A 24,062-nucleotide genomic window follows, 5' to 3' on the forward strand; every position below is an offset into this window, starting at 1 on the left:
AAAGCTATTTTCATATTTTGAGGTTAGAAAAAATCAGCATTGATGAGTACATTTCAAACCACAGTAAAAGTAATATGCACGGTAATTTAGAAAACTAAGTTCAGAAAATACACAAAATTTCCAGATATGTGCAGTGCCATGTCCTGCGATTTAAAAACGAGGCAACAAAATGTCCACTGAGCAAAAACGGCCCTATGACATTGTAAACAAGCAGGCTTGTGAGTACATCTCTTTTAATCCAGTAGGAATATTGCTCTCGATTTCTGAGGTGGTTTTAATAGCTGATAAATGGAACTTACCTGTTAACTCTGCAGGCAGATCAAGTTGGAACATTTCTGCGGTGAAATGTCTGCCACACTACCTGTACTTATTCGCTCGTCCATCACAGTACATCAGTCACCACAGTGACTAGTGAGTAGGAAGGGCCGCGAACTCGAATGCAGGCTTGTGACACCATGGCGGCATTCAGTACTTTCTCAAAATATACCAAAGGTTTTGTGGTTAATTCAAATTTTTGTAATTTATTTTTTTCTGTCATGTCCATGAATGTATTTTGTTACCGAGATTTAATAACCAGTCTGAGGAATTGAGACTGCAGTTCCTCTTTAATATGGGTTTGCTCCTATAATCTGTGAATGCCGCAGTGATTCCATTTGGCTTAAAATCACTTGAAACAAAGAAGATCCTGGTGGGAGAATGTTCAGTGGAGTTTGACTGAAACTGTGTGAAACAGGGATTTGTTTGAACAAATAGACTGCCTGATGACTTCAGCTGTGTTTGCACTAAACATTGGATTGAAGCCGTTATTATGTTGACCAGTGTTTTTGTTTTAACATCAGCTTTTAATTACTTACTGTATGTAACTCCATGCTAATTGTGTGCAGGCCAGCTTGTTGTCATACTGGGATTCTTTATTGGGAATTGTTTTCTCTGGATTTGTCTCCTGACCCAGTGCTTTACCTTACAGTTGGGAAAACTGTCAATTGAAATCTTCTGTACTTCTGTTAAAAAGGGTAATTTGTGCAGCATGGTTATTTCCTTGCCAGCATGGATTTTCAGTTTTGAATTTACTGTAATTGTTGTCTTGTCTGACGTTGTTCTGAGATTACCTTCTTGGTACTAATCGTCCAGAGCACAGCTTTTAATTACTCTCAGCACCATACTGAGATCTTTGACGTTGTCAAGGTGAAGAAGCTGCAATTTGCTAAAACTAGTACTGTCGCTGCCCTATCAGCTAGTACATTTTGCCTTGAATGTCTAGTGATTTATTTTTTATCATATTTTCATATATACTGTAATATGAAGCCCATCCGCTATTACGTTTTTAATATGATGTCGACCAGTAGAGGAAGAAATAGAAAGAAATGATTTTGTCTCCCTGGAGTTCTGTTGAATTTATCCAGGCTTAATCTGCTCTAACTTTTGGATTTTAGTTTGAAAATCTGAACTTCTTCCAGTTTCTTTATCTTTCCACTTTTTACGAAGCCTTGCGATCTGCTAGAACATAAAGGTCAGCAAGCAAAACATCTGTTACATGTCTTGGAATCTGCATGCCATCTTGTACTCCTCTTGAAAAAGCAGATCTCACTGATTGAGGAGTGCTCTAGTCATCTGTAAAGCACATTCGCTGGTCTTTGAAGGTCCAGCATTATGATTTATTTTCCGTTTCTTCTGTCTTGAAATCTGTTTGCAGTAAATCCTTTAATTGCAGAAACGTACAAATTTCACTTCTTGTTTTTGGATGATGAGTGTATTAAAAGCCACGTTGTTCTAAATGAAAAAAATCTGCTCATCTTTACTTTTTGGAATGATGTTTACTGAAATCGCTTTTCAGATGCCCTCCAAGATTCATGAGATGTTATTTCAGGTTTCTGACAGAGTTAAAAAATATTGCACGGTGTGAGTAGAGGCGGTGCAGTGACTCTGTGGCTAAGGATCTGCGCCTATGGCTGGAATGTTGCCGGTTTGTATCCCATGGCCGTCAGAGGAATCCTACTCCGCTGGGCCCCTGAGCAAGGCCCTTAACCCCAACTGCTCCAGGGGTGCTGTACAATGGCTGACCCTGCACTCTGACTCAAGCTTCTCTCTCCCTGTCTGTGTGTCTCATGGAGAGCCAGCTGGGTTATGGAAAAAGACAAATTCCTAAAGCAAGAAATTGTATATGGCCAATAAAGTGATCTTATCTTATCTTACATGCAGTATTCAGATCAAGTAAAGTTTTCACTTCTTAAGTGATCTCTACCAGATGTGAAGGAACAAGTAATAGGTTTATTCCATGCTGAAAAAAAGAAGAAGAAAGAGAACACAACATTTCGGCCGTGGAGCCTTCTTCAGGTGTCAACCAGCCTACGCATGCTGACGCAGCTACCCACCTGAACCTCTACCAGATGTGACCTCCTTTAGCTCAAACATAGGCATAAAAAGCATAAAAACAGCCTAAAGATATTTAGGTTTTCCTCTATTAGGTATGTAGGGTAAATAGTGTAGTGATTTTAGTATTTTCTAGTCATTCACATTAACATTTAGTACAGCGCAGCAGCCCCGCCAGTGTAGGTGCACTTTTTCCTTTATTTTTCCCTACATACAGGCAATTCTTCATAGGTGCTCCTGTGTACACATGCTGTCAAATGAGACAGATAACTAAAATTCATCCAGAGAAAAACAGCCTTTGTTCAGTTCCCAGGGGTGCTGTCAGGTATATCGATGGGTGATCTGCACTCTTGTAGCCCAGTCATACTTATTTTGGATGATCGCAATATCAGGGCTCCCAGTGATCTCCATTAATCTTTCATGATGCCTAGTGGTCTCATCAGCCACTGCTGTTACTCTGCAGAAGTGGTTCCTTAGGTGGTCCTGTTGACTCGTACCGTCCTGTGCCTGGGTGGTAGCTTGCAGTTAAATTTAATGAACTAGCTGCCTCTGTGCTTCTAGGCGTAGCTTGAACAGCCTTTCTGTCTGATCGCTTCGTGATTTTCTACTGCTGCTTTTGTTTATTTCTGCAATTTCATCTTCCCTTGGAATGTGGCGTCTGCTCACAAAAAAACGATTTTGTGAGTTTAAATTCACGTTAGTTGGGTAAACTGATCCTGTATACAGAAAAACCATTGGATGCTTGTCATGGTTGTTGGATGTAAAAGAATAAATAATTCAAAGCGTTGTCAAGCGCTAATACATTTGACCAACTTAGCGTTTTGTATCATTTTAAATGTGGCCATGCTTGCTTTTTCTCATTAAGTCCTTTGCTCTTTAAAACTGCCTTGCTTGGTGTGAGATTTAGATCGTTTTGAAATTGCAGTATGTTTACCAGTACGTCCTTGGACTGTGGGAGCACTCGAAGAAACCCATGGAAACAGGCCGAGGACATTTAATCTCCATGCAGACAGCAACCCAGGTCTGGTCTGCTGGGTGACACAGCATTGTTAACCACTGTGCCTCCCCCTTTTCTAAAATTTCTTGCCGTAAAACTCCAGACAAATCATAATACAAGTGACCATTATCATGTACCTACTGCACTGAGATTATTCTACATTTGTTTACATACCACAGATGTGAACCCATGGTCTTCTGGCCTCGAGGCACATAACTGAGCATCAAGAATGCCTTTGTAATTGTATATACTGTAGCAACCAACACTAGTAACCACTATTTTCCTGAATAATATATGATGCTCTAACAGCTTTTTGCTCCAAGCGTTTTTGTCCGCACAACAGTAATGGGATGACAAGCTCGCTCCTACTGCCTACAGACCGGAGAGTTTTTAGACTAGAGAGTTCCCATTGAGAATACTGACACTGGGTCTGGCAGGGCCCTTGGTTCTTTAATCAGTGGCGTATTTCCCAGATGAAGAAAGTGTAGTGTTTAGCACCTCTGTCTATGACTGTGGTTCCCGTGTCCCACAGAAGCTACGTGTTCTTGCGACGGTGCTGCCATTTTGTAATTAAACCCCAGGGGTGTCACAGTCACCTGTGCTGTTCCTCAGAGGTTGCCTTGAAAAAGCCAAATGAAACAAAATACTGTCACTAGCTGCTGGAAATGTGTAGAAATAAAAGCAACATACACTGTAGGTGCTGTAGAATCCTCAATATTTACTGTACATCTGAAACAATTGATCCAAAGCAGATGCGCTCCAAATGTGCTCATGGCACCACAGAGGCTGATCGTAAAACTGGAAGATTTAAGTGTGGATTATGTTTTTGTCCCGTTAACTTTTAAATTGTGTTCTCTGACATTCTTTCATCTTATTTACTTTTGCATTCTAATAAAGGAACTTGGCAAGTAAATCTCTGTTTCTATGGATGTCCGCACTTAAGTCTTATTTAATGTGGATGTGTGAGATATTGGGGAGACGTGGTGGCATGGTGGTTAGCATTCTTGCCTTTTCTGTTTTGACATGCTCCAAATTCCCCAGCGCCTTAGAGGGGATTGGAGGAATAGCACATCACTAAAGGCAAAAAGGCACCTCACAAGCGAGAACTGTAGACTATCAATCCTAACCCTGCCTTCAGCAGTGCTCTGCCTATTGTATGTCGTCTCTTGTAGTATCCATGTCGCAGTCAGCCAATGACATGGCCGTTAAACATATGTCTTGGCCATAGGGCATAACCTGCAAGCATAAGATGCACACAACATATCTAAGGCAGGCATACACATTGAACAGAATGCACTATCAAATGGAAGGACTGAGATTAAGTTCATCCATGAAATGTTTTCCATTTTTTGCCTTTTTTTTTACTTTAGAAAGCTTTCACTAGTGTTCTGTTATATAAGATTTAAAGTTTCCGAGAGGAATGCAGCATACTGTTCTCTTTGATTATCATGCTGTAGCTTTGGTTTGTTTTACAGCAGGGTAGGAGCGCTGATAAATAAATTTACTTAATTTGCTTAAAGGCAATTTACTTTTGGAAATATTCTACGGTTAGGTGCAGGATTTCTGTTCCTATTGTAGTGTCTTGTTTTCATACAGCACTTTGGGCATTCGTTGTTGGGGGTTGTCCACAAGGGTCCTGAGGTTCCTGGAATAAAAATTGGTTTTGTGACTTTTGCTGTTTTGGGCACTTAAGGTGATCCCACTGGAGGCAAGTATCCAATCAGGAAACGGTGTGGCAGAGTGTGTTCAGAACAGTCCCCTGCTGTGTGGATTGGTCCGAGAGGATCCTGGAGAGGGCTGCTTAATCCCAAATTCAGCTGCCGAGAAAGACTAGAACCTACCAGAACTTAGTAGTTCTTCTATCCTTCCATTGTCAGTCCTTGAGTATCAGAATCATTGTTTGCATTTATATACTGTACCATGACAGCTCCTTCTTAGTGAATTTGTACTGGATAGGCTCATCAGACTCCATATGCTTCCAGTGCAGTCCATATGTCACTGAGATGAAACATCTGATAATGCAACTTCACCTCTCAATGGCTATAACAGCTCCAAACAAGCATTAGTTAAGCTATTGAAAGTCACATTGAGGCTGTGTGTGCTGCTGTCCGGTAATTGCAGTCTATTCAAATCTCAAGGTCTAATAAAAGCAGCACGGGTCAGACTCCATTCATGCTGATTGTGTTCCCTGTGGTTTTGAAACACACTTTTCAGCCTTTGGTGTACCTGCCTGTGAGATGACTGATTGGCTTTAAAAGGTTTTCAACTGAAGAGAATGTTTTCTGACCGATGGAAGTATTTATTAAAACCCAGCTTGGCTATGTGATCATGTGGTCAACGGATAATATGTGGGTTGACAACATATTGACAGCATATTGCTGACCTGAAGGGACAGATTTGGTTTTATCTTGTTTTCTACATCTTCAAAAGCTGGTTCATAAAAGTCTTAAGAGCTTTGCTCTATGGAAGCAAAATTCCAGTAACTTACAGTGACATCTAGTGTCTTTGAACTCTTGTGCTGTGGCACTGATAGAGCTTCTCGTGACTAATTTTCTATTTTTCAGACCTCCAACACCAAGAGGTCAATATAGCCACTTACAAAACAATCAGTAGTACATTACAGTACATTCATAATTTTAATGAGTTATTTAATAAACACAATTTATTCGCATAAGCGGGTACATTTTTAGTTACATTACGATGGCAATTGACTCACGATGATGCACCAGCTTTATTCAGTCTTAGAGATTGTCAATGACACATCATATATGCTTTCCAAATGATCATTTAACGATTCAGTTGAGATGATTAGACACAAAATACTGAAATAAGAAAATGCATGCCATGCCATAAATTTGTGGTACATAAAAATAAGGAAAAGTGGTTTGCAAGTAGAAAGTAAAATGTTCAGTGAAAGAGAGCTCAAAGTAATGTATATTGTCACATTACTCTCAATAACCACTTATCCAATTCAGGGTCTCAATGTACTGGGAAGCATTGGATGCAAGGCAGGAGACACCCTGTAGGGGGTGACAGTCCATCACAGGACACACACACTCACACCAGGGGCAGTTTTTCCAGAAGCCAATTAACCTTCCAGCATTTCTTTGGACTGTGGGACAAAATAGAGCACCCAGGGGGAATCCCACATTAACACTGGTATTTCTGCATGAAAGAACCATTTCCTAATCCACTAAATTGACGTTGACAGACAGATATCGATGAGCCTTTTGTATTAATTTGGGAATTCTTCACTTTATTCCAAAATTCATCTATGTACATTCCTCTACTGCTTTCTTTTCCGTAGTGCTTGTACTGTCTGTTTCCACGTCAGATTCTCACACATCATCAAATGTATATAAATAGGATTGAATCTTAATGGAAGGGTATCCACATCCAACCTGGACCTTTGTCTAGGATCTAATATCCTTGCTGTCTTCAGAAATCGGTGAAACTGATTGACTGAAATGCATTCTTTTTTTTAATGATCTGGGTTGTAGTACAGTATATGGTACATTCAGTTTTTCACCCCCTTCACTCTTTAAAACAGGCTCTAAGGCTGTTTATTGTGCTATCATTCCGTCTATGCTAAGACTTGGTATGCATTTCTTAATTCCTCAATCTATTTTCTATTTTGTGGACCCTATTCTTTAAGGGGTGTAATTCCTGTTGAGCGGCATTTAACAACTTTTTTTGTGATGCAATCAGCTTGTCTGCTATGAGGAAATCATTTTCTCAAATATTATTTCCAAGGGTGATTATGGGAGCATTATATACATTATATATCAACTGTACTGAATTGAACTGTACTGGCAACATGCTTCAAATTATGTATTTCTTTGGCCTGATCATATAACTGGCATTATCGAAGATAAATCAGTCATGTTTTATCATGTTTAAAATCCACTTCAAATGTTTCATGATGCCATGTCCAACTGACGAGCAATTCATGGAGTGGGGTTCAGTGGTATTTGCTAGAATTAATGTCAGTTAATCAGCATGTGATTATTCTAGTAAAAAAAAAATGTGCAAACATAGAGATCTGTGTCAGAGTAAACGTGTCATCAACCACAGGTACGCTGTCAGAGATTTTAATCAATTCTTTAATTGTGTTTTGTTCAAATCAACTGTCTCATGCAAAATTCTTCTTTCTGAGTGGACATGCTATTGGGATGGCACACCATTAATTATGTGTCCACTCTTTTGTGTCCAGCAGAACATTAACACAGAGCAGTGCCTCTCTTAAGCCATACATTATAGCTTCCTAGTGATCCTAACATTCTTTCCCTTGTGTGTTTTTTCAAGGGGACTGCCTCTGACCTGTGTGAATCCCAGCCCTTCATTTTGTGTCTTTTTGTGGTTTTAAATGATGGTGTAATTTGTTCTCTTTTAAGTGTGGTCCAATGATAAATTGCAGGTTTTGAAAAATAAGGTACATCTGTCAGTGGACAGTACACGAGGTGGCTATTGTTTGTCTTTCACCTGAAAACAAAAATTGCCTTTTGATTTAGTTTGTGCATCCCTTTTTAATATTGTGTCAATTACTCTATTTCTCACAATTATGAGTTTCATATTTTAATTTTTAATTGGATAATTGATCACAGTTCCTCAGTTCCTGCTGATAATCGAATGGTTTCTGAGATTAAAGGGCCTGTTGGAATGCCGGGAGGATAACAGTTGAACGGTAGCTGAGGAGGTGTTCAGAATTAAGGCTCAAGGCCGTAATCATTGAAGCTAAACTGGAATTGATAATCTCCTGTCTCTGATACAGTACATTTATTTCTCAGCAGTCTGTGAACTGATGGTTCTTGGCTGTTGTTATAGTGAATGGATTTGTTTTACAGATTAAGATGGATTAGCAGTTTTTCTAAAGCATGTTATACAATATGTCTGTCTCTCTAATTGTGTAATGAGAAAAGGGACCATCATGAGGGGTTATAAGCAGAGCGGAATATACTATTTCTGCCTTTTAACATGTCTGTTTTCATGTCTAGTTTTCCAAGAAACATGTCTCCTGGAGGTTTTGTATTAAGGCCCACAGACAAGGTTTTGTCTTCAACTAACCATGATGCTGCCTGCATATTTCCATAATTGCCTTTTGTTGGAATATAATTATTTTTGCACGCGGCAGATAAGAATCAGCAGTTTAAAGTGCATTGTTTCTGCTGTGTTTATTCCTCTCTAGTGTATCTGGGTATGAGCAACTATTCCACATCGGGGAGTCAGACTTACAGTATCACACCAGTCTGTTCAGATCTGCCTTTTTCTTAATTCTCGGTCACGTAATTACAGATGCTTTAGGTGTGAACAAGGATTGTTTGAAAAATAAAATGAAGCAGTAAGTTTGTACTGCTTATTTGTTGCTATAGCTGGTCAGACCCACAGTGGGTAAAGGATAGTGAATGTCAGAATATAACTCTCTCACACTGGCAATGCACCTTATTACTGTCTTGCTCAATGTGTATTACAAGTAGTTAGAAACATTCCCCACTCAGTGATAAAATATTGGATTGATCCTTGAGATAAGGAGCATTCTGTTTCAAAACTTGGATCTCTCAATTATTTGAATGTCAAACCAGGCAATTTGTTGATTTTTCACAAAAATGCCCTTTCGTTGTTTTTATCACCTTTTATCATAAATCCGATTATGAACATTCGGTGAGTTTGATTTATTATGCACATGTAAAAAGGGGAAATATTCGCAGGCTGGAATTTCAAATGTTTATAAGTGCATATGGAGCAAAAGGAACTCGGGTTTTCATGATAAAATACAGCTCTGCTTTGCTGGAGTTTGACAGCTAGGCATTTCTCTTCCTGCCCTGAATGTTGCCTTTCATCAGTTTTGTGTTTCTTTTGTTCATTGAAGGGATGCCCTCTGCCTTGAGGTTCCTTAAATAATTAGGTATTAGCTGGAAAGATGATTTGTAGTGAAATTGAAGTACTGGTCTTGAAACCACAGTGCTGTATTATGACCGTACTTGATGTTTTGGTCTGAGATGTTCATGTAGAATTGCGGTGTTCTGGAAAATACCATTTTTGAAACCCCAAACCTCTTGACTGTTAAGAGCCCTTGAATGTTAAAACCCACAAGGCTTTGCTTGTCCATAATTATTGTGTTTCTCATGCCTCGTTGAAGATCAAGAAAACCACCGAAGCCACTCTTCAGACAATTCAGGACATGGTGACCATAGAGGACTATGACGTGTCCGAGTGCTTCCAGCACAGTCGCTCAACGGAGTCGGTGAAGTCGACGGTATCAGAAACGTACCTCAGTAAGCCGAGCATTGCCAAGAGGAGGGCAAACCAACAGGAGACGGAGCAATTCTATTTCATGGTAGGACGGTCCCCTTGCCACCTGTCCTTCACCCTTGTTCTGTGTTTTTCTGAACAAAGACCTGTAGCGCTCAGTTTTAACCATGAAATATGATTGCGGTGCTTCTCTGCAGAAATTCAGAGAGTTTCTGGAAGGAAGCAATCTCATCACGAAGCTGCAGGCGAAGCATGACTTACTGAAAAGGACACTGGGAGAAGGTAATTGGTTTTCCACAAGAGACCCCCTGCTCCTCTTTTTTTTTTCCATTTTGCATGGGCACGCTTGGTTGGTTTCTATGATAGAAAGAATCCTTCCACAGATATGGAAAACTTCTCCAAAGCCTAAATAGTACTTTTTATTTCTCTGCTCAGTGCATGTTTTTTTTTAATTTTCCTAGGTTCTGGGGGTTTGTGAACACGCTTTTACTGTATCTTGATATGAGGATGTAAACTTCAACGTTTTGATGCTGCTTTTTCAGATATATTAAGAAATTGTTGACCTTGATCTACAATTCAGTGAAATATCTTTAATGCAGCTTTAGAGTTCTTTGTGAAACGATCGCTAAGTTGCTTTTCTAGAATTCAGCCTTATTATTCACTTGGCCAGTTTTTAAAAAGCACTCTGTGTGTGTCACACCAGATTACACTGATGATATTCATTTCTAGAGGAATACTTACCGTCTCATTATGTTTAAGCAAAGGACAAATTTAATGAGTACCATTCTTTCCTGCAAAACTTTGAAGTCACCCTCTTTTGGCACTCAAGAGTAAGGAGTTCTCTGAGTGATCCAAAGTAAATGTTCCTAAATCATACAATTCTGTTCAGATATGTAAACATCCTTTTGCTTAATCCTAACACCCATCTGGTTGTCCTCTTTTATCACATATTAAAAAAATACGTTGATTTACATGCTCATTAGCTAGGCTACTTTGACAAGTTGCATTGTGTTGGTACTCCAAGCAGATGGTGTGAGTTACCCTTGTGGCTTGTGAAATTTTTAAAAGGTGCCCCATTTCGTTTCTTTGAAAATTGACCATTGGGTGGCTCTGTACATCAGGCTCTAATTGTAGGAAAGGCAGATGGCGGGTAGTAGGCTTTGCTGAATGGACAGGCGGTGCCGTAGAGACCTGCAGGGAGACCTGTGCTGGAACTTCCCAATCGTTTTCTAGGAACTCACACTTTTCCTGTTTCTGTCCTCAGGTCACAGAGCCGAGTACATGACAACCAGGTAGGAAGGATTTCCCTTTCATTTCTGGTATACAGTACGTCAGGAATCAGCAAAATAATGCATCAGTCCAGGAAACTGATGAAGAGACATCATCAAACAAAGGATACTTGTTTTTAAGGAGAGCTAGCCTTGATCTTTGATGCTGGACTGCACACCGTCATAAGCCCTAACGAATCACCCTCACACCCTTTGGTTGCAGTTGTTACTTTATCCAACACACCCAATTAAAGTGTCATGAGATTTTCTAGAGGAAGATGTTCAGTCTTGAAAGTTCACTTTAGGTGAGTGTTAAAATTAGTGAATTTGTCATCTAAATTATAATGTGATTTCTTCTTAAATACAGGCAGGTAAAACCAAAAGGTAGTCTATTCTTAGACTTTATGCTATCGCTACAGTGGTTCCGTTAATTATCTCCTCAGGTGGAGAAGGAAAACTGTAAGCCTCGGCCATCTACTTTTGGCCAAACCCAGCATGGAATTTAGCCAGGTCTGCACCAGGGTTGAAACTCCTAATGTACAGTGTCATGAGACATTTAATAACTACTGTAAGTAGACAGGGCACTCAGTTTAATGTCTAATCTGAAGTTCTGCACCTCCTGCAGCACAGTGTCCCTGGTCACTATACTGGGCCTATGTTTCTTTTGGAAATTGTGGAACAGAGGAAAAAGTGCCACCTTCTTGTCCACCAACACTACTTACAGGAGCAACTTGGGTTTTCCTTGAAGGTCTATCCCAGTATTGACCAGGCCCAGTACTGCCTAGAGATCTGACAAGATCAGGCTACATGGTGGTAACACTGCTGTCAGATGATTAGAAATGTATCAGAAGTTTTAACTCCCCAAAAAAACATTTTGAGGTGATTTGTTTAGAATTATGGACCTCTGTAGTCACTAATTTGTGCAGAAGTCATAAGTTTAGTTCAGTTAGGAGCCTGAAGGCCCAGCAGTGTTGCCTCTCATTGGAATGTGCAGTGATGCACATTTATTCATTATGGTCTGTGGATTTCTTTTTATTTATGGGCTGAATTTGAACAACGTGACTAACGATGTGAATGATAACGTAATGCCTGTTCCATTTCATAGGCCACCAAACGTGCCTCCCAAACCTCAGAAAATAAGGAAGCCTAGACCATGCTCCTTTTTTAGTGTTAAGTTGTTCAATGGGAATTTGGAGTCCTTTATCAAGGTACTGACGAAAACGGGCTTAATGGCTGATATTCTGTTTCATAATGATCCTACCTTCTTCTGCTTCTGTGGGGCTGATCATTATGGTCCTGTGGGCTTCTAATCCCTTCTTATCGGTGGAATAGCGTGCTGCATCTTCAAACGCCGGAAGAACAGGAGTATTTTTCGGCCTCCGCTTCTTGATATGGAAGTAGTGAGCAGCCCCCCGAGCGTGTGCTCGGCTCAGGCGAGGCTTTCAAACCAGACACGGCAGTCAAGAAGGCACAGAAGGGATTAGCATCCCCAAAGCCATTTCTCACTGCCTTGTGTTTTTTTTTTTTTTAAAAAAAAAGCTCCCGGCCCAGTATCGGCGGGTCGTTAAAATTCTGGGAGCGTCAATAGAAAACAAACGAAGCCAAGAGCTCACAAACTCCCGTTCCCCCCCCCCCCACGCTTGAAGAGTGCGCCATCCTAAAAGAAAGCTGTTCGGGATCTTTGGGCTTGAGCCTGTGGCTTTTGGGATGCAGTGATTCCTGTCTGTTTCACTTCTCTGTTTTTCCCTTCCGCGCTTCCAGCCGGGGACGAAGGAACTCGCACACCAGGCACCAGGTACAGTGCTCTTAACGAAGGAAGCTGCCTGCTCTCTCTCTTCCTGCCGGCGCTACTGCTCTTGCCGCTCCTCCTGACCGCCAGTTTGTAAACGAGAGGCGTTTACTGCACAGATCCAGATTGAATCGCTGACAATCGCTGACCGTTTTGCGTCTCTTCACCATGGAACCTGTTCCCCGTGGAAAGCCAGCTCATTTGCACACGGAGCGCTCTAGCGCTCTCCGTTGTGGCCTCTCCACGTGTGTATGGAGCTATTCCACGTTCCTCTGGTAGAAAAAACTTAACTTTAAAAAAAGATACGAAGGCGAAATTAATTAAAGGGCCTGGCAGAGCCAAAAGCAGACAGTTACTGCATTTAAAGAGCTTAGCTCCAGCCGGGTAATATGCTGTTATGCTTCAGGGTAAGTCTTTAACTGTGGCACATTTGGAAGGCTTTAGTGTCTTATTTTATTCTCTCCCCAAACTCATCGTCGTTTATTTTGTGCAACCATTGTGGTGAGTGGAGACGAGATAATCCTTAAGAGTAAATACATACATTGATGGCCTGCCTTATTATTCCTTTTAAAGTGATATGCTCTTCTTTGTTAGCTGCCCTTTTTATATTTAAAAATGCTGAAGTGGATAAATCATTTTAAAAAAGGATTTGGAGACCCTTCATTAATATGAACGGTCATTCGATTTACAGACGTGGCCTTGCCCCTCTTAAAAATCATTCAGTGAATATTGATTTGAACATTGGATCTTTCCTCATGAGGTAGAGCTAAAAAATTAACGGTGTGAACCGTAAAACTGCAGGTTCCTGCTTGGTGATATAAATCTGTCGATCTTGTAAACTTTCTTTTTAACTCTTTGAATGCTCACCCCTCCTGCTGAGTCTAATATGTGTAATGGAATGTATTAGTGTTGCGACAGTGCATGTATACAGTAGGTGTATGTAATGCTAGTATATATATGTAATCAGTATGTTTATATATATATACATAATGGTCATTCAAAAAGTTTTTCATCTCATATGTAGAAGCATAACACTAGATAATTCTTGAACTTAGAACCCTGTTTGTTCTTCAAATTACAATTCCTAGATAAAATAGAATGTTTCTGACCATTCCTTTACCCAGATGGGAATGGTGGACATCACCTTGGAAACCATGTGCAGTACTGCACAGCACAGACTTCATAGATTGAAGCCAACAGTAGTCGCTCGGAGCGAATGTTTGTCCTTTTGTCAGCCTGTATGGCTTTGGCCTTGTGAAATGATGCATTGCAGTTCAGCAGAATACTAGTGTGTAAACATTCCACCCCATCAGCTGCAAAGTCAGCAGAACACGGACAATGGATTGTAGCTGTGGCCAGTTTATAACTGATACAGTTGCCCTTGTTGAATTACAAAAAAAAAAGTCTGGCCATAATCCTCTTGTGTGAAAGATGCAGGGAATTTTTACATTGTTCAGTGATGAACCCTCATCTCATTGCCAGATTGCCAGTAACCACATAAGACACAGACTGAGCTGGCTGGCTCCCTTGGTAGTGATCTTGGCTGATGGCCTTTTGGCAGAACCTTTTGACATGCCAGGATATGCATGGATAATTCATTCAACTTTAAGCTTGTCTGAAAATGCATCAGTCTTGATTCACCAGCCCTTCACTTTCTTTTAAGAGCAGAGACTCTTACTTTCTGTACAGTGTGTAGGAGGATTGTGCAGACCTGGGAATACCCTTAATCTGTTTTCTGCAATTCCCTTTGCCCATCGCATCACTGTGGAACAAGAGTGATAGCTTCCTCTAACAAAGCAGTCATGCCAGCAGGGACTTGCTATATAGTGATATAGTGTGTCCTTCCTTCCCAAAACAAATTGTTGTGTTACTTAAGCTTTGACAAGTCAATCATTCTATGACTCGGGAAAGAACCATACATGCAGCTTTCAGTAATACATATGCACTGTACAGTAGACCTCCAGTACATTTGGAAAACTTTTTGAATATCTTTTGTATATCAATGCATATGAAGAGAAATATTTATATTTAAGTGGTTGTGACTCATGAATTGTCTCTTCCCATAAGGATTCTGGGCAGGTTATCCCACGTGTTGTTGAAAGCTGTATTCGCTTCATCAATCTCTACGGTAAGTGAGCGTGCATTGCTGAAGGTAATTCAAAGGGAAATGGCTTACTTCTAGAGTCGGATTCAGCAATCCTGTGATTGCCTGGATTCGTGACACTGTCAGCAACACTTTAGATGTTAGGTTATCCCAACCGTGCAACTCAGTAAATTAAAAAAAAAAGATTTTGCATTTGACCAGATAGAGCATATATTATATGACACTACAATACCAACAAACATGAAATATTTTGTTCCACTGGGCAAGCCTGTTTCTTTGTTTTCTTCCAGTGCTCTTTAGTCAGTAAAAAAATCATAATGCTTCTTCAATTTTAAGTACAAATCTCCTCAGATATTATAAAGCCATCATAAATCTGTCCATGAAACATAACTCAAATGATTTTGTGTACCTGTACTTATTGTCAATGAATGCCCTTATATACTGTCACATACAGCTTCATACAGTACACATTTTATTGCCATTTTGAGATTCCCTTTACATGTACAGCTAAGCTAAAGAATCATGTCTATAGTTTTTAGGAAGTAAAGTTTTTCTGCCAGTTAGATAGGCCTGTCGTTGTTCAGTATCGCACTATATGTGAAGTTCCTGGTGTTTCTTACAATAACGGTGTTTGAGTAGACATATAACTTTTGGTTATACTGTAACTAGCCAGAGAGCAGAGGCAACTTTTAGAAACGTTCAGCAAAACGTATGAGAAACCACCTGTTTCCTCTAAATAAACTTTATGCACTGCTATGCCTAGGTCTTGGCTTCAGCGATTTTAGTGATAGGAAGGATATGACGGAGAACTTTATAATAGTTGGTGATAGGCTTATCCACATTGATTGTAGGATAAGGGGAAAAAAAAAACGTGACCACCAGTTTTTCCAGTCTGATCCCGACAGTAGTTACTACCCAGTGTTTCTGTCCTTCCTTTGTGGGTGTTGGATCCTGTTCTGAAACCACGAGTGCAGCAAAGGCCTAAAATGCTTTTCTCCATTTTGGTCCCCTCAGGACTCCAGCATCAGGGAATATTCAGAGTGTCAGGGTCACAGGTGGAAGTCAATGATATCAAGAACTCATTCGAGAGAGGTGAGTTATCACATTCAGTCTCACAACATGATAAGCAGGTCATGAGGGCTAGCCGAATCTCCCACCTTGGAGAGGTCCAAGGTTTTTCTACGAGGTGTCAGGGGCACTGCAGGGATGTGGCCTCTGGTTTCTGGACTCCATCACTGACATTTGAAATCTTAATTTCCTTCGGTTTCACCCTTTTTTGTCATTAGACAGCAGTGGGTGCTTTCAATTCCAGCTGTATGAAATCGTCCAATTTTGGGAAAACCCACAGGAAAAAGAGTCAGCTGTGTGGACTGTGAACTTGGCAGCAGCAGTGTGAAGATTTTTAAGAGCATTTTTTCCATTTCGTGGGGAGGAGGAGGGTAATAGGAGTATAAAAACTTAATTGTCTGGCTAGACGCACTGCCTAATCTGTCCATATCATATGGCGATTTTCTTGAAATAGCTAAATATTGTACATCTGTTCATTTTGTCCATCAGGTAACGATCCCCTGACAGATGAGGAGAACAACCATGATATTAACTCAGTTGCCGGAGTTCTCAAGCTCTACTTCAGAGGGCTGGAAAACCCACTCTTTCCCAAGGAAAGATTTAATGATCTCATTTCCTGTATCAGTAAGTCAATCTCAGCTATCTCCTCTTGCATCTGATAGACCTGTTCATTCACACTCCCTTTAGTTATGAAAAGAAGGGTGACATAAACCAATGAAAAAGGTTGTCGTGATGTATGGACTGTTGAGGCTTGAGATTACTGCATTTTGGGGGATCTTAAAATCTCAGTTTTGAATAACTCTTATAAAGCTTAAGTCTCCTTTATTCACTGTGCTTTTCTTACTAAACTCTGTAATGTGTTTTAATGTCTTATTATCCCTAGCTATTTTAACTCTCAGATGAATTCTTGCCATGCTTGCACATAGCTGATGCCAGGAATGCAAGTATTAATTAAGGATGGCCTAATTTATTTGTGCAGATGACCCACTTAGGGAACAGATGTAAAAACTACTGTAAAGTCCTCATCTGAAAGAATAGTTTTGCTGATAAAACATGATACTGAAATACAGTGGAGATGGGTCTTCTTGAAACCTACTCGCTTGGTGAACAAACAGCGTGATATTAAAAAACCTTTTCATTTGGCCTTTTTTTAGGCCACTTATGGTCGTGTCAAGGTTAAGTTTTTCGTGTTTCATTTTTCACTTCCGTTATTAAAGGCAAGCAGAAATTCCCTTCGTCTGTACATACTTGCGTGAGAAGGCGTTCAAAATTCCTTGAAATGTGAATTTTCAGATTTATCAAAAGCATTATTCTGACAGTAAGTAGTTCACCAGTCATCACCAGTCAAGAGAAGGTCAGTGCACTGTGAGCAGACCCACCAACCCTGTAGGGAAAATCCGTGGGTGTTATATTACAGTGAGGCTGTCTTCAGGGTTAGAGTGAGTGCAGTCTAGGAGACTCGCCTGGTGTTTAGAATTCACTCTATATGCTCATAGACTCATCTGTCTTTAATAGCAGAAAAAGTCAGTATCAACAGAGAAAAGGTTTCTGTAGCATCACCTCGGCAAAGAATGAGCAAGTCTACTAAAATTAAATTAGGCCTTTAAAAATATTTTGTTGTGTTAGTGGCACAGAAGTTTTTTTTCTTCATTCTTTTGCTAAGGAAGATCTTGACTGATATTTTCCTACAACGTGGTTATCCACTTTCTTTGGACTGGAGCAGCTACATTGCATCCTAAATGTGACTTTAAGTGTCTGTTGTCCCTTCAGCAGTTGATATAATACTGTATATACTGTACAGTAGGTGTTGTCACCTTTTTCAGAATGGAAACCAGACTGTAGGCAGAGACTGACTCTGTGGCAGAGAATGCTCCGAGTGAATTTGTCAGCTCAGAGGTGTGTCTTAATACAGGCTATGTTTTCTATGTAGAATGATCTGCAGCGCGTTGAAAGCACAAAATCTGTATGGTTTTCAGTGCTGTGTTTTGGACAAGAATGTAAAACAAAAACCATCTCTAAACCCACATCCCGCTAGCAACACCTGCTTTCCAAGACTCGGTCTGTAACCGTAATAGTGGGCTTTGCTGTTTTATATTTCTGTCAGCGGGCAAAAATGTCTTTTAGGGTTTGTTACACAGCTGCGAAAACTGACAGCAAATCATGCACTTTTAACGATTTGGGGTTCCTTTGAACGTTTTGGAAAACCCAGGGTGCCTCTTGGCGTATCGCACACTGGCTGCAGCTGTTTGTGTGGCTGCATTCTTTTTGAATTACTTGCACACTGTACATCCAGTGAAGATATTCTTTCCTTCATCTATCACTGGCGATACCAGCACCGAAGACAGCTGATCTAATGCCTTCTGTGATTTATTGTGGAGGTGCACCATGCGCTGGGGCGGATGGAAGAGTGAGTCATACTCGTTTCTGTGGTGCCACATGCTAATGATCAGCGCTGACCTCCTCTTCCTCTCCAGCAGTAATGAGGTGCAGCTGACTTTCCCAACAATGAAGCACCACACTCTCCTGGCGACTCATTCAGTAAAAAGGCAAAGCTGCCGGTGCTGGAGCTGTCCCAGCGTCTGCTAAGGGCATGTTTCTCATCTCATTATTTCACTTGGAGTAATGAGCTAATAGCCAGAGGTCCTTATGAATTTACTGAAGTTTACTATTTATACAGCTGTGGTAAAGTAATGAAAACAGCTGTAAAAGTTCAGCATTTGTAGTCGTGTCTGTCCTTTATGTAAATGTAAGTAATTTCATGATCAGGGGTTTTACTTTGTTTTCTGAGAGATGCCAAACTACCAGATCATTTACCATTTAACAGATCCATCCACCCATTTTCTAAGTGCTTTATCCAATACATCTGCCCTATGATGGACTGGTGGCCCGTCCAGGGTGTACCCTGCCTTGTGCCCATTGCTTGCCTGGATAGACTCTGGCTCCCTTGTGACCCTGAGGTGGAAGAAGCAGTTAGAAGATGGATAATTTACCAGCAGCCATATCACCCTGCAACTCACAACTGGCAGCCCCACTGAAGCTCAGCAGGTGTGAGCCTAGTCAGTACCTGGATGGGAGACCTCCTGGGAAAAACTAAGGTTGCTGCTGGAAGAGCCGTTAGTGGGGCCAGCAGGGGGCGCTAACCCTGCGGCTCATGTGGGTCCTAATGCCCCAGTGTAGTGACGGGGACACTATACTGTAAACAGGCGCCGTCCTTCGGACGTAAAACCGAGGTCCTGACTCTCTGTGGTCATTAAAAATCCCAGGTTGTTTCTCGAAAAAGAGTAGGGGTGTACCCCGGCATCCTGGCCAAATTTCCCATCGGCCTTTATCAATCATGGCCTCCTAACAATCCCCCTCTATAAATTGGCTTAATTACTCTGCTCTCCTCCCCACGGATAGCTGATGTGTGGTGAGCGTTCTGGCGCACTATGGCTGCCGTCGCATCATCCAGGTGGGGCTGCACATTGGTGGTGGTGGAGGGGAGTCCCCATTGCCTGTAAAGCGCTTTGAGTGGAGTGTCCAGAAAAGCGCTATATAAGTGTAAGCAATTATTATTATTATTATTATTATTATTATTATTATTATAATAAATAGTACATGCACTGCCTTACAAATGTTTCGGGACAGCCATTTTTTTATGTCCATAAAATCAAGCCGTTTGTGTCTATCACAAGGTTATTATAAATGAGAATAACAACTTTATTTACAACAACTTCTTTTAATTTTGGTCATATCTTTTGTCATATTAGAACAAAAACAGACTTAAAAAAAGCTCTGTCCTTGACATGTTTTGTCGTGTATTTGCTGCAGCCAGTTGGGGTTCTTGACTATTCTTGGGGGGTCGTGACAGTTTTTGACACTGAAAAGACGTGGTCAGTTTGATTAAAATCTAGTGATTGACTTGGCAAGTCTAAGATATTCCACTTTTTATCTCATAAAGAGCTCCCATTGCAAGGTGGCATTGACAGTATGTTCATGGCCTTGTTAACCAATAAGGATTTCTTTCTATATAAACAGACAAAAAGTTTCTGTAAATTCAGAAGCTAATGTTAAACTGGCTTTTCTGATCTTGGTGCTGATGAGAAGCTTACACTCATAGTGTAGCTTTGTAATTCTGCAGTCCCAGTCTTCTGCACACTGTAGACTTTATACCGGCACTTCAGAGATTGGGGGTTATTTCACTGATAGTTGTTTTAGGTTTTCCTTGACATCTCCTATTTATCTGTACATTAGATGTTTTTCTTGGCCAGTCTGATCTTGGCTGATTGGTAATAATACATTACCTGAGGGTATTTTCTTCCCCAATATGTTCCAAATTGGAATGCCCAATTTTTGTGTAGTGACTTTTTCTTTGTCTTTGAGCTTCACAATTGTCTGCTCTCCTCTGAAAGGAATAGGACAGTTTCTTTTCTTTTCATATTGACTTTCGACTGTGGACTCCAAACACTGCAGCCAAAAGCAAGACAGGTTGATAGACAGTCCGCAACTCTATCCTGAGTACCCGATTACCTAAAAACAAACTCCTGACTAAAATGAGACTCTGGTCTTCCAGTTGTCCCAATGTATTTTCTTCTTGAAAATAACGTTTCAATATTCAGTTTGTTTAATCGACCCAAGAGGGTAAAACTTAATTGGCTTCACTAAAAATAAAATACTTAGGAGTTCTACTTATAGGTCGTGTTTTATTTATAACATCTAAGTCCTAGGAGAACTCATAGTTAAAAAAAATACAGTTTTGACTTCACTATCCCAATTCTTTTGAAAGACACTCTACATATTTAGCTCTTAACTGTGTTAAGCTAACCGTATTAGTGTTAGTATTCTTGCCGTTTCTCTTTACTTGTGAGTGTAACAACACGGAAATGTCTAACTATCACCGCTGTTGAGTTAATACAAATGCACACAATCTCCGTTGTGCATTTTGGAAGTATCCAAATATGATTATGCAGTCTTTCAGTAATTGAGTTTTATAATACTGCTTAGATTTTGTATTTCAGAGGAAATTGGTTAGCTGTTTGTGTTCTCTGAGAGCCAGAATTTTTGCAAAACTAGAGCAAGATTTATTTTAGATCGTGTCTATCACCTACATTATTGTAGTCAAACTAGATTTATATTTTTTATAATGTTTTACTTATCAATCTAAACTGTTTATACTTTAAATATAAGGGATGCAGAGAACAAGAACATTTTACTGCACTAAGCCACTCTCAAATGTTCCCAGACATATGCATTTTACTTAATCTTTTTCCTGCATGTTCAGCGAAATCATCTTACAAAAGATCCGGAAATTATTTAATTTCGTTTACACGTCTAATCCAAAATAGTTTTTCCTGTCAGCAAGACCTGAGAGATTTACAAGACTGATTATCTTTTATAACCACTGAGCTCTCCACGTAATGGGTGGAGATATATAGTGAGCTTGATCTTTCTTTTTTCAGCAGTTTTCTTTTTTTCCAGTTATTCTTCCCTCCCAGTTTGGAATTGCCCAATGTGTGTTTTTTTAGGTCTGGGCTCAGTGGCAAACCCTGCCACTGTATAAACTCACAACGAATGAGGAATTGTACCAGGCTCTTTAGACCCTCCACCACCCCCCAGATGAGCCAGTCATCTTTTAATGCGTCTGTAGGGACATAACGGAGGTTCAGTACTGATTGAAGGAGAGGCGTGTCCCTCACTGTCAGCACCACAGGTGCTGAGAAAATAAAGGGGTCACATGGAGCTAAGAGAGGCTTTATTGATTAATCCCAGCCAGATCTACTGCAGTACTAGGGGAATGGTGTGGTACTGCTTGGAGAATCTGTCAGTTAATGACATGCTGTAGCTCAGGCTCAAACCCGCACATGACTGATGTTCGTAAAACCCAATCTTTGTTTGGGCAATTGTCTTTTATTGGTAGATCATCTTGGGAGCTCTCTTGGGATCATCCATCCTCCCATCCATCTTCTAACCTCTTCTTCCAATGCAGGGTCACATGGGGAGATGGATCTATGCCGGCAAGCAATGGGCTCAAGGCAGGGTACACCCTGGAAGGGACGCCAGTCTATCACAGGGCACACACAGACGTGCACACGCTCACAACGGAGTCAATTTCCCAGAAGCCAGTTTATCGACCAGTATGTTTTTAGACTTCAGGAAGTAACCAGAGCACCAGAAGGAAATCCACATGAACACGCAGACTGTACGCAGATCACGCCCCCAGATCTGGAATTGAACCCAGGGCCCCAGCGCTGCGAGGCAGCCATGCTAACCACTGCACTACCATTTTGGGATTAGTCTTTCAAAAAACAACCTTCGTCTGTTTGGAGTATCTACAGTACTAAGGTTTTCCTAGTTGTCACTTTGATGACTCCTTGTCCTGGCCAAATTGATCAAGTTCTATTACATACAGTATACAGTAGTTCCGTTTTTGTCTGTGAAGGGTTTACCCCTATTTGTGATCTTTAGAGTTTTAAGTCATTTCTCCATCATTCACACCTCACGATACTGACTCTGCACTGTAACCTTTAAAACAGCAAAAGACACACTCCCATGCCATCAAGCTTGATTGCTTTTTTTAAAGTTTTAAATCTGGGATGAACAGCAGTGCTGTGAGTGTACAGTTCGAGCAGCTTAAAAATTCTCAGATTCCACTTGGTAATGTATATATCCAGAGCCCTGCCACATTTAGATGAGTGGCCTTCATGTAGAGATAACAAGGACAAATCTGAGTTCATTAAACACAGCAGTGTCTGGCATTTTGACCTTGTGCATTAAGGCTGATACTAACACCGCAATGCTGAGTGAAACCTGGTGCTTATTTTTAATAATGACAGCACTGCATCACAGCAAACGCCTTATATACTGTTTGGATTTCACTTGTTTATTAAAAAATGATAATTATTCATTTGTTTGTCCAACAGGCTTCATCAAACACTATAAAAAGAGGTGAGGGTGGGGGATATGTGACAGGCTTTTCCTGAGCATTTCTTATATTTTATTAAATATATTTCAGTCATATTGTCATTTAATTGCATTTCACTGAACTTTATATAATTATATGGATAGTTTTTTGGAATACTCCAATGGTTCCAAAACCTTGTTCACTTCTCCATTTTTAAATTAACATCTTTGTTTATTTCAGGTGGGTGGCTGCATCAGCATGCGTAGGCTGCAAAGGAACAAGTAATAGGTTTATTCCATGCTAAAAACAGAAGAAAGAAAACACAACTGAGCTCACACCTGAAGAGAGCTCCACGGCCGAAACGTTGTGTTTTCTTTCTTCTCTTTTCAGCATGGAATAAACCTATCTTTGTTTATTGACCTTATTTGATTATAAACAGTTCTGGCTGGTTCTCAATCAACAACCTGATTCTGATTAATAAGTTTTTTTAAATATTCAGGCTGGCACATTTAAGTATCTGAATGTGTTGAAAAAGTGACCTTGAAGGTCAACCATGGTACTGTATAATAGCTAATTATAGGTGAAGAAAATAGAGATATCTTCTGCTTGCGATAGAAATACATTTATCACTTGAGCTACTCACATAGGCACCAATTAACAATTTTTTAATTAAATTTAGCATGTTGTTGTGCTTACAGCACGTTCTGACAAATTCTGTTTTTGTTAAACAAAATATTGAGGTCTACTGTATGTGCGGTAGGTAGGGCTATTACTTTTTCAACATTAATAATAATAATTCCTTACACTTATATAGTGCTTTTCTGGACACTCCACTCTGGTAACACAGGTAATGAGGACTCACCTCCACCACCATTAATGTGCAGCCCCACCTGGATGATGCAACGGCAGCCATAGTGCGCCAGAACGCTCACCACACATCAGCTATTAGTGGGGAGGAGAGCAGAGTAATTAAGCCAATTTATAGAGGGGGATTGTTAGGAGGCCATGATTGATAAAGGCCGATGGGAAATTTGGCCAGGATGCCGGGGTACACCCCTACTCTTTTCGAGAAACAACCTGGGATTTTTAATGATCATAGAAAGTCAGGCCCTTGGTTTAACATTTCATCCGAAGGACGGCACCTTTTTTTTTTACAGTATAGTGTCCCATCACAATAGTGGGTCTTTAAGACCCACTCAGATCGCTGGGTGAGTGACCCTGCTGGCCCCACCTCTTCCAGTAGCAGCCTTAGTTTAGACCAGGAGGTCTTCCATCCAGGTACTGCAGTGGGCTGCCAGTTGTGAGTTGCAGGATGATTATTACTATTCCTTTGCTTA

At 40.5% G+C, this 24,062-nt stretch overlaps 1 protein-coding gene across 2 annotated transcripts in view; it reads left to right on the forward strand.

The window, feature by feature from the left end:
• Positions 1–24,062, forward strand: part of srgap1a (SLIT-ROBO Rho GTPase activating protein 1a) — a 143,538-nt gene that overhangs the window by 89,387 nt on the left and 30,089 nt on the right. Inside the window, exons 9-15 of one of the 2 annotated variants that reach the window (XM_069192058.1) lie at positions 9,504–9,701; positions 9,814–9,898; positions 10,881–10,908; positions 11,990–12,092; positions 14,741–14,801; positions 15,792–15,869; positions 16,335–16,469. In XM_069192058.1, the coding sequence (XP_069048159.1) occupies positions 9,504–9,701; positions 9,814–9,898; positions 10,881–10,908; positions 11,990–12,092; positions 14,741–14,801; positions 15,792–15,869; positions 16,335–16,469 (688 nt within the window). Of the gene's footprint in view, positions 1–9,503; positions 9,702–9,813; positions 9,899–10,880; positions 10,909–11,989; positions 12,093–12,645; positions 12,680–14,740; positions 14,802–15,791; positions 15,870–16,334; positions 16,470–24,062 lie in introns of both variants that reach the window. The other variant, XM_069192060.1, reaches the window with a different exon arrangement.

The sequence above is a fragment of the Lepisosteus oculatus genome, chromosome 7 (genome assembly GCF_040954835.1).
Source record: "Lepisosteus oculatus isolate fLepOcu1 chromosome 7, fLepOcu1.hap2, whole genome shotgun sequence".
Taxonomy (NCBI): domain Eukaryota; kingdom Metazoa; phylum Chordata; class Actinopteri; order Semionotiformes; family Lepisosteidae; genus Lepisosteus; species Lepisosteus oculatus.